This window comes from Lissotriton vulgaris, chromosome 2_1 (genome assembly GCF_964263255.1).
Source record: "Lissotriton vulgaris chromosome 2_1, aLisVul1.2, whole genome shotgun sequence".
NCBI classification, from domain to species: Eukaryota; Metazoa; Chordata; class Amphibia; order Caudata; family Salamandridae; genus Lissotriton; species Lissotriton vulgaris.
Window position 1 is genome coordinate 1,761,376,469 of NC_141687.1, and position 16,869 is coordinate 1,761,393,337.

General features: G+C 47.7%; 1 protein-coding gene across 2 annotated transcripts in view; it reads left to right on the forward strand.

Moving 5' to 3' along the window:
• Positions 1-16,869, forward strand: part of LOC147733251 (synaptotagmin-5-like) — a 417,434-nt gene that overhangs the window by 231,789 nt on the left and 168,776 nt on the right. For both annotated transcript variants that reach the window (XM_086957813.1, XM_086957812.1), the window contains exon 3: positions 9,239-9,351. In XM_086957813.1, coding sequence (XP_086813939.1) covers positions 9,239-9,351 — 113 coding nt within the window. The remainder of the gene's footprint in view (positions 1-9,238; positions 9,352-16,869) is intronic.

The window sequence follows — 16,869 nt, forward strand, 5'->3', positions numbered from 1 at the left end:
AATAGGGCTCGCATTAGTAAAGTTAGAGGTATTAGTATTGTAAATGACACATTTTTTATTTATGTTTTTGTTTTGAAAATAGCTAAATTAATAACGTTGTCATTTACAATGCCAATATGTTATGTTATGGTAACCCTTTGTTAAAGCGCAAACAGCTGCCCCAGCAACGGAGCGTCCCGGCGCTGACCTAACCAGTACCTGAGGGGAGGGGGGGATGACCAACAGAAGACTAGATGACGGAAAAGAGATGAGTTTTGAGTTCCTTTCGAAAGGCAGTCAAATTGGTTAGGGTGCGGATGTGTAGAGGCAGGGAGTTGCAGAGTCTTGCCCCTAAGACTTTGAAGGAACGGCCGCCCATTCTACAAAGCCTGGTTCGGGGGACCGTCACGAGATGTTGTCCCAGTGAGCGCAAGGTGCGCTGGGGAGTGTAGGGTACAAGGAGCGGGCGTAGGAGTTCAGGGCAGTCTGAATTAAGAATTTTGAATGCAGTGGTAAGGGTTTTGAAATGAATTCGGGATTCAATTGGCAGCCAGTGCAGATTACGGATGGTGGCTCTGGCAGAGCACCTGCGTGGGAGGCCAACCACAGCTCTGACGGCCGAATTCTGAATACGTTGCAGCCGTGCTAGTTCTGCTTTATTTGCCCCCAAGAATAGAACATTGGCATAGTCCATCCGGGCAAGGATCATGGATTGGATGATAAGTTGGCGGGTTCTGGAGTCGAAGAAACCGAGTATCGGGCTAAGACTCCTCATTAGACCCACACACGTAGCTGCCACTTTCTTTGTGTGGGACTGAAAATTGAGTGAGGAGTCGAGCCAGACACCTAGGTTTTTCACAACATTTTTTGGCACGGGGTGGGGCCAAGCAAAGAGGGCCACCAATGATCGCTCCAGTGGCTAGGGTTTTTGCCAAGGAGAAGCACCTCCGTTTTCCCGGCGTTCAGCTGCAAGCAGTTGCGCATCATCCACTGTGCAACTGCCGCTAGCCCATCCCTGAATTTAGTAGCCGAAGTTGAAGGGCCTTCAGAGAGTGTGATGACCAGCTGTGTGTCGTCGGCGTACGACACCAGCGTAAGGTCCCACTCTTTTGCCACTACTCCAAGAGGCTGGACGTACAGATTAAAAAGGGATGGGCTTAACGCCGATCCCTGGGGGACTCCCTGTTCGATGGAATGGGGTTGGGAGATGTAAGGTGGGGCTGAAACTCGAAAGGACCTGTCCTTTAAAAAGGACCGGAACCATTCAAGGGTGAGTTCATCGATCCCTATGGCCTCAAGTCGTTTCAACAGGATGTTGTGTGAGACCGTGTCAAAGGCCGCGCTGAGATCCAGCAGGATCAGCGCGGCACTTTGACCAGCGTCCAGGACACCCCGAAGGTGTTCAGTGGTGGTCAGCAGGGCCGACTCGGTGCTGTGACCTGGCCTGAAGCCGTTTTGGGAGGGGTCCAGGACGTGGTTTTGCAGCATGTGATGGGATAGCACTTTGTTTACATGGGCTTCAGCCAGTTTAGACGTCCAGGGGAGCAGCGAGATGGGTCTGAAGTTTTCTGGCTTTGTGGGATCTAATGTGGGTTTTTTAATAATAGGGGAAACCCATGCAGATTTCCAACAGGCGGGGACCACAGCTGAGGAAAAAGAAAGATTGAGTAGGCTGGCAAGCGAGGGAAGAAAGAAATCAAGTGAGTCCAGGAATTTAGTTGGTCTCATGGGGTCTGTGGGGGAACCAGACTTAACCTGTCTGCATAGTTTAGCAAGGTCGTCGAGGGATATGTCGGGTATTCTTGACAGTTTCGACATATCAACCGCAGAGTTGGAAGTGTTGATGGGCACAGGCTCATCTTGAGGAAAGGAATTATAGATCTTCCTCACTTTTTCAATGAAAAAGGTGGCAAGGTCTTAACAGTGTTAACTTTTGCAAAAGTGACATCTATAGCATTTGTAATGCACTATGTGTTGTATTTACATGACTTAGATGTATTAATATTAAAAATAACAATGGGTTGTATTTTTTTCAATATTTAATACTTAAATAAAAGTTGTTGTAATTTATAATGGCAATAGCTTAAACTTTTGCAAATAACTTTTTGGAAGATTATGTTTAGTTTATTTTATTGAGATGAAAATACAAGAACAGAAGTGAAATATTAAAAAATGTTTGTGACATTTGTAATAAAGTTTGAAACATTGAGAGAACATATTTGAATCAGTTGTTGAATGGTTGCACAGATTGATGCTGTGGTAGCTCTGAGTGATGCTGTGGCGTTCAGTGATGCTCTGGTAGCGCATAGTGATATTGTGGTGCCCCTGAGTGATGCTGTGGTGATGCGATGGATAGTGAGGGCGATAGATAGATAGATAGATAGATAGATAGATAGATAGATAGATAGATAGATAGATAGATAGATAGATAGATAGATAGATAGAGGGCGAAAGATAGATAGAGGGAGGGCGAAAGATAGATAGAGGGAGGGTGAAAGATAGATAGAGGGTGGGCTGGAGAGAGGCAGGGCAAGGGATGGAGTGTGGGTGAGGGATGGAGTGTGGGCGAGGGATGGAGTGTGGGGCGGGGAGGGATGGAGTGTGGGGCGGGGGAGGGATGGAGTGTGGGGCGGGGGAGGTATGGAGTGTGGGGCGGGGAAGGGATGGAGTGGGGGGCGGGGGAGGGATGGAGTGTAATGCGGGGATGGATGGATGGAGTGCGGGGATGGATGGATGGAGGGGGGATGGATGGATGGATGGAGCGGTGGTGTGGAGTTGAGCGGTGGTGTGGAGTTGAGCGGTGGTGTGGAGTTGAGCGGTGGTGTGGAGTTGAGTGGTGGTGTAGAGTTGAGCGGTGGTGAGGAGTTGAGCGGTGGTGTGGAGTTGAGCGGTGGTGTGGAGCCATAAAAGCACTTCTTCTATAGCAATAGGCGCAGGCTAACTATTATTGTGCGTGACGTGTTACCACGAAGGTAACAAATTTGAAATGTGGCGCAGCGTCAGGGCTGGATTAGTATATCATTGCGTCATATTGGGTATACAAATAAGCAGTACGGCATTTATTTTCATAGTTTTATAATGCACTAGTAACGGCAAATGAACTGTGTGCACATTACACACGTGTTTTTTAATATGGTGTGATAACGGCAAATGAACTGCGTGCACATTACGCACATGTGTTTTTTAATATGGTGTGATAACGGCAAATGAACTGCGTGCACATTACGCACATGTGTTTTTTAATACCACACGCATGCTGTGCTAGCAATTTAGCACAACATGCTCCAAACATATAGGGCAAAAGGGTTAAAGGCAACTTTATATACAAATGTTACTGAAGCGCTAGTAAAGGGAAATAAATCACCAATATGGCGCTAGCTGGACGCGCCACATTGACTGTCTCGATGTATTTAAAAAGAGCGAAAGCTGAAGGGTGAGGCAACTTTATAGACAAAATGCTATTAACAATGCAACCTATAGGGCTCACCACAGAAAAGCTACATATAAAATGCTAAGAAACGGATAACTAGTAGATTATTGCAGCATAATGGGCATACAAATAAGCATTACAGCATTAATTTTATGGTTGATAATGCACAAATAACAGCAAACGAACTGCGTGTATATTACGCACATGAGCTTTTTAATATCACATGCATGCTGCGCTAGTAATTTAGCACAAAATGCTTTTAACAACATATAAAGCAGAAGGCTTAAAGGCAACTTTATATGCAAAATGCCATTACCGATGCAGTGAAGAAGACGTTCTATAGAAGCACTTCTTTTGTAGCAATGGAAGCCAGCCTAACTCAATTATCGTGCGCTAGGTGTTACAAGGATAGGAACAAATGGGACATGTGGCGAGGCGCCAGGGTAACTTAACTGTTAGCGTTGAGGTGCTAGCAGGAAGGAAATAAATGACCAATATGGCGCTAGTTGTACGCGCCACATTGTCTGCCTTGATGTATTTCAAATAACTAAAGCTGAAGACTGCAAACACGCTAGCAAAGCTGCATACATAGCTAGATCGTAAATTTAGTCAATGTATTTTAAACGTGTTAAAGCCGAAAAGTGCAAATAAGGCAGCTAGCTTACATAGGTAAAACGCAACTTTAGCTAATGCAATTTTAATCATCAAAAATGTACAGCTGTAAAAGTGCGCGTTCACAGATTGATGTGCAACATTGTCTGCGTCCATATATTTTCAACTAAAATTTGTAAAAATGCTTAATAAGGCATGTACGCCAAAGCACAAGGCCTGGCACAGAAGCAGTTTTTGTGTAGCAATGGGTGTCAGGCTAACATAAGCGTTCTGCATGAGTTGTTATCAAGAAGGGCAAATATTAGAAATGTGTCGGGCCACAGCAATTTAAGTGCTATGTTTTGAGGCGCTAAGAAAGAGAAACAAATCACCTATATGGCGCTAGCTGGACGCACAACATTGACTGCCTTGATGTATTTTAAAACAGCTAAAGCTGAAGGGTGAGGTAACTTTAAGGGCAAAATGCTATTAACAATGAGAACTGCAAGCTAGATCGCAACTTTAGCTAATGCAATTTTAAGCATCGAAAATGTACATCTGCGCGTTTAATTTGAAATGTGGCTGAGCGTCAGGACTGGATTAGTATATCGTTGCGTCATATTGGTTATGCAAATAAGCAGTACGGCATTTTTGTAAATAGTTTTATAATGCACTGGTACGGCAAATGAACTGCGTGCACATTACGCACATGTTTTTTAATATGCTGTGATAACGGCAAATTAACTGCGTGCACATTATGCACATGTGTTTTTTAAGACCACACGCATGCTGTGCTTGCAATTTAGCACAAAATGCTCCTAACAACATATAGAGCAGAAAGGTTAAAGGCAACTTTATATACAAAATGCCATTACGGATGCAGAGGAGAAGGCCTTCCTTAGAAGCACTTCTTTTGTAGCAATGGGCGCCAGCCTAACTCAATTATTGTGAGTGTGGGGTTACCAGAAAAAGAGCAATTGGACATGTGGCGAGGCACCAGGGTAACTTATGTGTTAGTGTTGAGGACAAAAGAAGACGTCTAAAGAATGTTGTTTATGTATTTGTGAACAACGCAAGATTTTACAAACAAGAAAAAGTGAAGAACAAGCTCCTGGCATTGCTGTGGGGAGGGAGGGAAGAGAAATGCACGGCCGTGAAAGTGGCTCTCGGGCGCATTCCTTTGAAGTGTCGGGTCTGATGCAATTATGCAAGGCAGGCTGGTTAGAAAGCAATTGGCAAGGGAGGGAGGCTTTGGCTTTGATGTGGGGAGTCACAAGTGAAGTGAATAATTAGGGGAGGAGAACTGGCAGGCTGATAGGCAGAAGGCTCAGGCAAGCTCGTGCACGAGGCGGCGTGCACTTCCCAAAATCCTCTGAGAGGCCTTGGCCTTAAGAAATTGGTTGACTGCATTAGGGCTCGTTTCCTATTCCTGCGGAATAGGAAAGGACGAGCCCTAAAATTAGAGTAATTTTCAATAAATACAACAAGACCAAAATGACAAAAATCCAATCAGTAGAACTGGAGATATGCATGTGTAAAGATTTTAGTAAATATAACCACAAATAGCACAAAGCGTCAACTGTGGATGCTTGGTTGTACCGGGCCAGGTCAAAGTCACAAGTGTAGGCCAATCACGATGGAGCTCAGGCCGGAGGCAGGGACCTAGTTAGGCCTGCTGACTGAACGAGTGTACCTTAAATCCTGGTTGGGGAGCGTTGCAAGGTCCCACACCGAGGATGCTTTGTGCAGCCAAGGAGATACATTGGTTCTGAGGAGCTGCAGGGCTGCAAATTGCGGTCCTGTGACGTTGAGGATCCCATTTACAAAGGCTTGCAATGCAAGGTCTGGTGGTGAGGATCTGTTGCGCAGTTGAAGCGATGCCTCTTTTTCGAAGAGCTGCGAGGCTGTGATGCAAGAACCTGCATTGTCCTTAAGGTTGCCATTGATAAGGAATTTGTAATGTGAGGGTATGCGTTAGGAAAGCTCCCCACAGGTGATGGTGCCAATGCAGGCTGCAGGGTCGATGAGAGTTCCTGTGTCGGGTGAACCCGTGCAGCAGAGACGATGCTTCGTTTCTGCTCAGGATTGTGTTGCTCAGCAGAGGAGATGCGTTAGTTCAGCTGGCTCCACAGATGGGCTGGCAGAGCACCTTCAGGTCCAACTCCAGGGGTCCAGGACTGGGGTGGCACCACTTGGAAGGGCATGATTCACAGAGGACATAGTCCAGGTGATGAGTTCAAGGTTGTTGAGTCCTACTGTCTCTGAGTCTGTAGTCAGGATGTGAGCAAACTAGCCCTGGTAGTCTCTTTGAGATTCTGGGTTTCAACAGATTCACGTCCAGTCCTTCCCTCTGTCGGCATTTATTTTGTGTCAGGACTCCATTATTTTTGCATTGCCATTTCGTGTCAAACACCTCTGCACGACCCTCCTGGTCGTTTCTGCTGATGTCTGATGAAATGCTAACTGTCACAACCACCCTGCCCTTCCTGCTCCTTGTGGCTGAGTCAATTTTGAAAAAGGGAACAGAGAATTGGCCTCACCACCCTCGGACTGAACTCCTGTACACATGCACCCTGTTTCGCAAGACTTGGTCACGCCACCGTCCCAGATCTTGTTTCTTTCACATATCCTGTTGTCCAAGATCTATCTGTTCTCCCACATACATATCCTGTTTTGCAAGACCTGTCTGTAATCCTTTGCACCATCTGTTGCAGCCCCCGTCCTGCCTGAACAAAGAATGGTGTAACTGCATTTTGACTCGGGGGCGCCAAACTGGTTTCTTAAGGTGGGAAATGTGTATATAAGGCCTGTAAGTTGCGGAGTGAAGCAGCAGCCTCCTCTGTCTTGTCGCTGACGAGCTTGGGACTCTGTTCCATAGCCCGGGTTATTTGAATAAAACTTGGTTCCTCCTGCAGACGAAGGCTCCTGTGTCTCCTTTTTTCTATATAAGGAGGGTATGGAAGACTTCGGCGGTTACCCCACCGCCAAGACCCAATAAGTGGGTATAACCGGTTCTTCAAATTGTGCCTGAACAGGGACTCTAGGAGCACGAAGGGCAGGCCCGGTGGATTTGAGGAGGTGCACGGAGAGACTCCGACGGAGGTACCCTACCGAGGGATTCTTGCAGTCCGGTAGCGGAATGACTCGCACAATGTTCCTCCCCACCCAGTCTGGGCCACATGACCGCGTCCTCGCTGGAGTCCCCTAACAAAGTGATTTCTGGAACAGGACACAGCCCTACGTCTGCAGAAGAGACTAGATCCAGAAACCCAGTAATTCACGTCTATGGTGTAGCAAAAGTGGGTAGCGAAACATGTTAGCCACTGTTGCTATGGCATGAAGGAATTCCAGGCAAGATGGTAGAGAGGGTGGTGAGGGCTGGTGGCAGCAGGCCAGGCTTTGTTTTTTTTTTTTTTTTTGCAATAGGCAGTAAAGGACATGTAATGTATAGCTCCCCATTACTCCTCTGTCCCTGAATAGTACTTGAAATCAGGGTCAGATGATTTAAGTGGGCCATGCATAACATAAAATTATGGAAGGAGAACAGTGAATAACAGGCATATTTTTCACCTCTGGGTTCTGAGTGTTGTCTAAGACAACTTCAGTTTCACACTTGCTGTTTACTTGATGTCACTCAAAACCCCGTGGTGAAAAAAATTCCCGTTATTCAAGGTTAATCCATCTATAATTCCATATGTTCAATTTACTGTATATGTTTTACCTTTCTTGTATTGTATGCAGACGTCTGCTGATGGAAAGTTTAATAAACAATAAGTATCATATATGGCATAGTAATTTTAGGCAAATGTGACATATGGCACCACATTTTGTAGTTTACTTGTCTCATAACACAGGCATATCACATTGCACTGTCCTAGGGGGCATTCACTCTCATAAGACATTATCTAATGGTATTTGTACAATTAGTACTAGTAGGAGTTACGAGCATAAGAAGCGTTGTGGCTCTTAGTACTCCCTGCCATAACATGTTTACCTATTTAGCATTTTCATAACTTGATGCTTCTGGAGCTATATATACAGGAGAAAAACAGACTTCTCCATTGATGTCACTAGGGCAATAGGGCTTCTTCTGCCAGTTGGCAAGTCAGCTAGGCTTCTGTCCCCATGCAGCTGCCACTCTCTCAGAACTCCACTAAAGGGCCTCAATACAAGTGTTACTCTTCCCTCATTCTCTCACTCAATAACCATTATGAGGGAATCAGAGTTTACAGGGATTACAAGGTGTCTACTGAGGGTAACGAGGAAATAGGAATCCTACACCTGTTTCCCTAAGTAATTACCCATGACCCCCCTGAGTTTCACCTGGGCACTTTGGCGGCTTGCAACAAATAAAATATCTGGAGAGGAATTAGTGTAGATCTCATCATTCCCAAGGGGCCAGTGACGCGTGCAATCGGTGCCACCACGAATACCGCGGGATTCGTAATGAGGTCCTTCATCTACCGCCAGGGTGCTAGGATCAGAGGGCCTCATTTATGAGAAATGACGCATCGCTGCGTGAAAGCAGCGATGCGTCACTTCTCAGTGCGCACTCCTTGCGAAATTCCTGATGCGTAATTTTTAATGTATGACGCATCATGTCGCAAGCAGTTACAGATACGTCAGTATTTCTGATGTATCTGTAATCGCAAAAGTGACGCATTGCTGGAGTGTGTCACAAAAGTAACGCAACTCCAGCAATGCGTCCTTTCACATGGGGCAAGCCCCATGTGAAAGGGCCTGCGTCAGTCTTTCGCCTGCTGTGAGGCAGGCGCAAGATTTTGACGCAACGGCGTCCTAAAAGTGATGCAGTGAAATCTCATAGATTTCACTGCGTCACTTCTACGACCCTTCCTTGCGTCAATACGCCCCCCTTGCATACATTATACCTGGCGCAGGTATAATGTGGCGCAGGGGTTTACAAAGTGACGCATCTACCTAGATGCGTCACTTTGTAAATATGGCGCAACAAGGCACATTTTTTACGCCACTGGTGCGTCACAAAAAGTGACGCACCGGCGGCGTAAAAGTGACGCACAGCCTCATAAATAAGGCCCTGAGTGTTAAGTGTAAATGTCAAAGGAGTCCTGGCGGATGTCAGCAGTGCATTAGACATAGCCTCCAAAATATGATCAAATATACTCTGATAAACAAGCAGTGACATTGTGATAGCCTTTGTGCCATTCAGATTACTTAAAGCAACAGATCAACATGTCAATGTTCTCCTTTTTCCTGCAGAGAAGACGTTCTTTAATGGAATGTATCCTTCAAATAACAGTGGAGGTGCCATCCTGGGGAAGAGTCTGAATGCCTCTCTGCTGGAAGTTTCGAAGAAGAACAGTGATGTCAAGGCAAGTGATGGCTCCATTTCCACTGTTGTGCGCACGCTAAGCATGTTGCAGGCATTGACAGAAACTAGGTGCACCAAGGGGCAGAAGACGCTGGCACTGGCTTATCCCTTTCTACCCCTGACACTATCCTTCCAAACCCTTGGACTAATGGGCAACGACAGCAACAGAGAGAAGGACGGGTAATAATAAAAATGTCTCTTAGAGCGCTCTCCATAGTCTCCAATTGTTGCCCATCTCCTAACCCTGGGTGGACCATCATGATTCAAAGGGAGTTTTATGCGGCTTCTACTACCCTTGATATTTTGATGAAGTGAAGTCCTCAGCTGTTGGTGTGGTAATGTGGGCAGCTTATCAGACCGATTGAGAGCAATTCGTAATCATTGTAAGTCCCAGCCCTGCTTCTACGCTCCTGTTCATGCCGGCTACGCTCTGTTGGTCAAGTCATCTTTAAATTTAATTTCACTTTGGCATCCTGATCAGCCTATCAGGAACAAGAGGTCGTCCACTTTGTTTTTGCCGGAATCAGAGTAATTATTTCATTGTACGTTTCCCCCTGACCCTAGAGTTATACGAAGCTGAGAGATCCCACTCAGTTCACCCTGGCATTCATTAATCTGCTCCATGGTCTTGCAATTAGCACAAATTACAGGGAGCAATTATTGATGTTGTTCATAACATTCTCAAATGTAAAATAAGACGGCCAACTATGAGGAGGAAGGGCGGGACCCTGCGCTGATGGTGCTGGCTTCCCAATGTGAACCAGGGATACTTCCAGTTGGAAAAGCAGTTTACTCTGAGTAATTATGACACAAGGTATTAGAACCAGTGATCCAGCCGGCCATTGTATGTTTACATTCACCAGACCCTCGGGATTCCACTGAAGACAGCAGTTGTTCTGGTTCTCAAGCTTTCAGATCTCACATTAAGAACATGGGAACACAGTGGGGTCATCACACAGTGCTTTCTCCTGTACTAGTATCACGGACAGGGGTGGTAATAAACATTTTAACCCTGTCAAGCATCCATAGGCTTAGATTTGCATACTGTGTGCAAGCACAGAGACGCTGCAAACAGGTGCACATGCGCATGTACAGCCAGCAGATGGGCAGCAACACCTACAGACAACACCTTTTACCAAGATCAACAAACATTCTGGCTTTAATGCACACAGAATAACACAACTATTCACACAGAGTAACATAAATAAAGGCATAGAGGCAGTCAGACCAACAATCCTACTGACATCACTGAACAGTAATACATCACGAGTGCCGGCTGATATGCAACAACATGCCCAGGGGAGCTCGGGCGCTCTGTGTGATGTGCACCAGACAGGAACTAATCATTCAGTTAAGGAGATCACTGGGCAAGACTCATCAAGGGACACCAAATGATTCCCTCAGGGGACCATGAGTGATGTCCTCAAAGGACCACTGGCTGATGTGCATCAGGGGACCCATAGGTGTTGTGCATCATGGGAGCAGGTAGTCTGAGGGTGAAGTGCAGTATGGGGCATAGATGAAGTACGAAGTAGGAGTAAACTTCATGGGGCAGATTTACAACTTCTGGCGCATCCCTGCAAATCAGCAGGGATCCGCCAAGAAAGATGCGTCACGCAAAACTACCCGTGCGCCACCATGGATGCGTCGCATTTACAATGCGGCATGCCGTGGCGCACGGATAAGCAGATGCGTGACGTATCTGCCAGCGTACGGTTGGCATAGTGCAAGAGTCGTGTTGCGAGCTCGACGCAACTCCAGCACTGTGTCAACCCGGCCTATCTCCAACATGCTGTGTCACGCCTTACGCCTGCTTCAAGCAGGCTCAAGGTTTTGACGCAGCGCCGTCGGAAAAGTGACTGAGTGAAATCTTGTAGATTTCACTGCGTCACTTTTCCAAGGCTTTCCTCCGACGGAACGCCCACACTGCGACAGAACGCCCACATGAAACCTGATGCAGGTTTCATGTGGCGCAGTGCTTTACAACGTGATGCATCTGCCTATATGAGTCACGTTGTAAAGAAGTCACAACGTGGCGCATGGTTTACGCCACCGCTGCATCACAAAAGTGATGCAACGGCAGCATAGAAGTGTTGTAAGGGGCTTGTAAATCTGCCCCAATATATCCGTGGGCATAAGTAACACCTTCAGCAGTCCTGTGTTTTTCTGATCAGCAGACATTATCAGGCTGGGATCTCTAAGGCTGTATTCATAAAACAAAACTGCAGGCCAATGAATGAAAAGGCGCATTGGCTAAATATAGGACTGTCAGATGTCAAACATGACAAGGAAGACTTGGCAGCTGTTCACACTGATTAATAAGGGAATTAGAAAGTATACGTTCGAGGCATGTGGGCCGCTAAATTCATATCTTGTGCATAGATCCCCGCCTAATGTTGGGTCCGGATGATTGCACCTTGTTGTCCTGGAAGAGTCTTTTGAGTATCACGAGATAGGTGGCTCCTCCCCTGGACTACAGTGCGCATGGGCATCCTCTTCATCCTCAGATTGTTTTTTCCCGCCATTGGGTTCGGATGTGTTCCGTGACTCTCGTTCGGAACCTATAGGAAAAACTTGTTTTCTTCAGGCCAAAAGGCCTCTTTAAGTGTCGGTATTGTACTTCGTTCGGTTCTGAGTTACTTTATCCGGTTCCCGGATACTTGAGCACGTGTGCTCCCAGTTTTTTAGGCCCAATCGAAGATTGACATCGGCGATGGAATTCCAGGCCCCGTTTAAGCGTTGCCCGGTCTGTAACGCGAAGTATCCTCTCTCAGACGTGCACCCTGTGTGCAACAGATGTCTGTCTCCAGACCACGACGAGGAGAGTTGCTTGGCCTGTTCGAAATTCAGGTCGGAAGAGGTGATCGCTCTTCGACGTGAGGCGAGACTACCGGCGCGGAGAGCGTCAGATGTGGAGGATATCTTCCAGGCTGGGGACGACTAGGGCATCCAGAAGGAGGAACCGGAGCACTTCTCCGACCCGGCCTCCTGTCATGAATCTTACTACGGAGAATAGGTAGACGATGAGATCATCGAAGACGATGAAGCCGTCGAGGTAAGAGACGACGGTATGGCCATTGGAGCCGCAGAGGGCGGCTCCAGCGATGAGCAAGACCCAACCGAACCTTCGGGGGTCAAAGGTGACACTGTCTTGTCAAAGGCTCAGGTCGAAGCATCGCCGGAAAGCCTTAGCCAAGATCTTTATGCTCATTCTACGGCCCCGCAATCTAGCCCGGCTAAGAATATTTCAGAACCTTTGGTGGGTACGCCTTCGAAAACGAAAACGAAACTGACTAAAGAAAAATCGAAACTGAAACTGGTAAAACCAGTGTTCGTTTTGCAAAGCCTCGCTCCATCGGATCCTAAGAAGGCTCAGAGTGTCATTGCCCCTTCGGGGTCACAGAAGGGTGCCAACCCGAAGATCGGTACATCCAAGAAGGTGCCAAAGGCCCAAAGAGACGGAGCGACGTCATCTGAGGCTGCCCTCGGGGGCGTGGACACTGAAGACGGACTTGAGTCGCAGCCGCCCCCAGTCCGAATGCATGCAAGTTGATGCTGGTGAAGGTTCTCGAAGATAAGCACAAAATGGCCGCGTTGGAACGTGACGCATCAAGCCACGGCCATTTTGGGAATCCCAGCGCAACTCCTGGCTCGAAGTTGGCGATGGCCGTGAAAAAAGTCAAACAGCCATCAGGGCCTCCACCTATAGTTTTTGGACTGCCTCCGACTGCAAAACCTAAAGCGTCTAAGGGCACCGACCCTGGCAAAAGGATGTCAAAATTTAAGGGAACGACAGCCACTCCTGAAGGCATCGGTTCCACTCCACTTTCTTCTGAAAGCTCAAAGAAGTTGTACATTGACGCTGCAACCGGAAGACTCACCCTTTTCAAACGGAAGATCTTGCCGGAGAAGCCGATGGAATCCTATCAAATTCCACTCAAAAGGAAAAGAGACTCTGCTTCCTCGCCAGTCCTTTTCGAGTCCGTGAGGCCTTATGGACAAGCCTTTACCCATTCCCCCACACGCACTGAGGATGGTGGGGGGGATGACCAGAATGATGAGCAATTCAACTATCCTGATGAATCTAATCAGGACGACTCGCAGGATGTGCTCGAAGATCAAGGCACGGCGGACACCCAGTCTTACCAAGTGAAGACGGCCCCCGCAGAGGATACTGCGGCGTTCAACGCTCTAATTGAAAGGGCAGCTTTGAACCATGATGTGGTCATGCATGCGGACCCGGTTGAGGAGGACTTCCTGTTTGATACCTTCTCTACAGCGGACAGATCAGTAAAGACGCTGCCAATGCTGAAGGGTTTCCTTAAGCACGCCAATGACATTTTCAAGGACACGACAAGAGCAAGTGTGGTGAACCCACATATTGAAAAGAAATACAGGCCTGCTCCTGTGGACCCTACGTTGGTAAGGGGTCAATTGCCATTGGACTCTTTGGTGGTCTCCAATGCCCGGAAGAGGGCGAACTCACAAACAAATGGTGATGCTTCTCCCCCAGACAAATAATCTAAAGTGTTAGAAGCCTCTGGGAAGCGGGTTGCTGCGCAGACAGCGAATATTTGGAGAATAGCCAATACACAAGCTCTACTGGCTAGATACGATAGGGCTCACTATGACACCCTAGAGCAATTGTTGCAACACTTGCCTGACGAATATAGAGAGGGGGCGGAAATGTTGATTCAGGAAGGGAAACTGATATCAAACGCTTCTATCAAGTGTGCCCTAGATTCAGCAGACACTGCGGCCAGGGCCATTAACACTAGTGTAATGCTAAGGAGGCAGGCATGGTTGTGAATTTCAGGGTTTAAGCCAGAAATACAGGCAAGTTTGCTCAATCACCCCGTTAACCCAGATTTTTTGTTTGGGCCTGACGTTGACAGGATTCTTGAGAAGATCAAGAAGGACACCGAGACGGCTAAGTCTATGGGGGCCTTGCAGTCTCAACAGTTCAGAGGGGGTTCTTTTCGTCGCTCAGGTAGTAGAGGGCCGTCAAGGGGGCAAACATCTCAGCAAACACAATACAATAAAGGTGGTGCACAGACCACCTTTAACAAGAACAATAGAGGTGGAGAACGTGGTAACAGCGCCAAAGGCAGAGGACGTGGAAATAATAACCTCAGCAAATACCAAACAGTGACGTCTTGTCACTGCCCCCGGACCATATAACACCGGTCGGGGGACGACTCTAGCAGTTCCTGCCAGTCTGGGAAGGCATTACCACAGACAGGTGGGTGAGGCAACTTATCCAGTACGGGTATTGTTTAGAACTGACATCCACTCCACCTGACATACCACCAAGACACCATCCTATGTCCGCAGAGCACTTAACCATATTACAGCAAGAAGTGGCCAGCATGCTGCAAAAAGGGGCCATAGAACTGGTGCCTCTAGAGGAGCACAGAACAGGGGTGTACTCTCTCTATTTCTTGGTCCCAAAGAAGGACGGGTCCCTCAGGCCCATTCTGGATCTGAGACCCTTGAACCTATGCATCCTTTCAGAACATTTCCACATGCTGACTCTGCAGCAGGTCCTGCCACTGCTCAGTCAGGGGGATTTCCTGGCAACTCTGGATCTGAAGGATGCATATTTCCATATACCCATACATCAGGCACACAGGAAATACCTCAGGTTCACTATACAGAACAAGCATTATCAGTTCAAGGTGCTACCCTTTGGAGTGACCACTGCTCCCAGAGTGTTCACCAAGTGCTTGGCGACAGTGGCGGCACACCTTCGGAGATAACACATTCATGTCTACCCTTACCTGGACGACTGGCTTGTGCAAGCGAAGTCGGCCCAGCAGTGCGCCAGCCACGTGTCCCGCACAATTCATCTTCTGCACAGTTTGGGATTTTCTCTGAACTATCCCAAGTCGCATCTTCAACCCGCAAGCAATACTTGGGAGCGACGTTGGACACTGTGACAGCTACAGCCCAGCCGAACTCAGTGCGAATCGACAGTATGCAACTGCTGATTCGCAAATTCAGGCCACAACACTCGCTACAGGCGTGAGTGTTTCTGCAGTTGATAGGCATGACGGCCTCCTGCATCTTCATAGTCCCGCACGCGAGACTGCACATGCGTCCGCTCCAAGAGTGTTTAGCACGACAGTGGAATCAGGCTCAAGGGCAATTGAAGGACCTAGTGTTGGTGACCGGTCGTGCGTAGAACTCTCTGCATTGGTGGAATCCACGCAACCTTTGCAAGGGACAACCATTCCAGGAGCCTGTACCACAAATAGTTCTCACGACGGAGGCATCCCTCCTGGGGTGGGGGGCGCATCTCCTTCATTATACAGTGCAGGGACTATGGTCGGATCAACAGAAGAAAATGCAAATCAATCTGCTGGAATTTATGGCAATCTTCATGGCACTGAAGGCTTTCAAATACATCTGTGCGGCAAGGTCGTGTTGATCTGGACGGACAACATGACGGCCATGTATTACATTCAGAAGCAGGGAGGTACTCACTCTCCACAGTTGTCACACTTGGCTCAGAGCATGTGGAAGTGGGCCATTCAGAGGAACATTTTCCTCATGGCGGAGCACCTCCCAGGCCAGGACAACCAGATGGCAGATCTGCTCAGCAGACACAGCCATCAGGTGCACGAGTGGGAGATTCAGCCCTCGGTGCTGCAACCGTACTTCCAGCAGTGGGGGCATCCAGAAATCGACCTGTTCGCCACAAACGAGAACGCAAAATGCCCAAACTTCGCCGCCAGATTCCCACACCCGCGGTCTCAGGGCAATGCGATATGGATGAACTGGTCAGGCAGATTTGCGTATGCTTTTCCGCCAGCCCCTCTCATACCTCTGGTGGCACGGAAACTCAGACAGCACTCGATCACTCTCATCCTAGTTGCTCCAACGTGGGCGAGCAAGCATGGTACACCACGTTCCTATAACTTTCCGTGGTGTCTCACCAAAGACTGCGTCTTACACCCAGTCTTCTCACCCAGAGCCGTGGTGAAGTTCAGCACCCAGATCCGCAACAGTTAAACCTTGCGATATGGCTCCTGAAGTCATAGAATTTGGGTATATGAATTTGTATCCTGATTGTATGGACATCATCAAGGAGGCGAGACGGCCTACCACTAGGGCCTGCTATGCTGCCAAATGGAAACGCTTTGTCATTTACTGTTCCAACCATGACATAAACCCGCTGGATGCATCAACACAGAACATTATTTGTTACCTGTTACATTTATACAGATGCAATCTGGCATACAGCTCTATATGTATTCATTTGGCGGCAATAGCGGCTTACTTACAGAACAGGCAACACCTTTCTCTGTTCCGAGTGCCAGCCATAAAGGCTTTTATGGAGGGACTCAAACGAGTTATTCCACCCAGAAGACCACCTTCACCGGTCTGGAATCTTAATATTGTTTTGACCAGACTGATGAACCCTCCTTTCGAACTTCTCCACTCTTGTGAGATACAGTTCCTCACTTAGAAGGTTGCCTTCTTAGTAGCGATCACGTCGCTGAGACGGGTTAGCGAG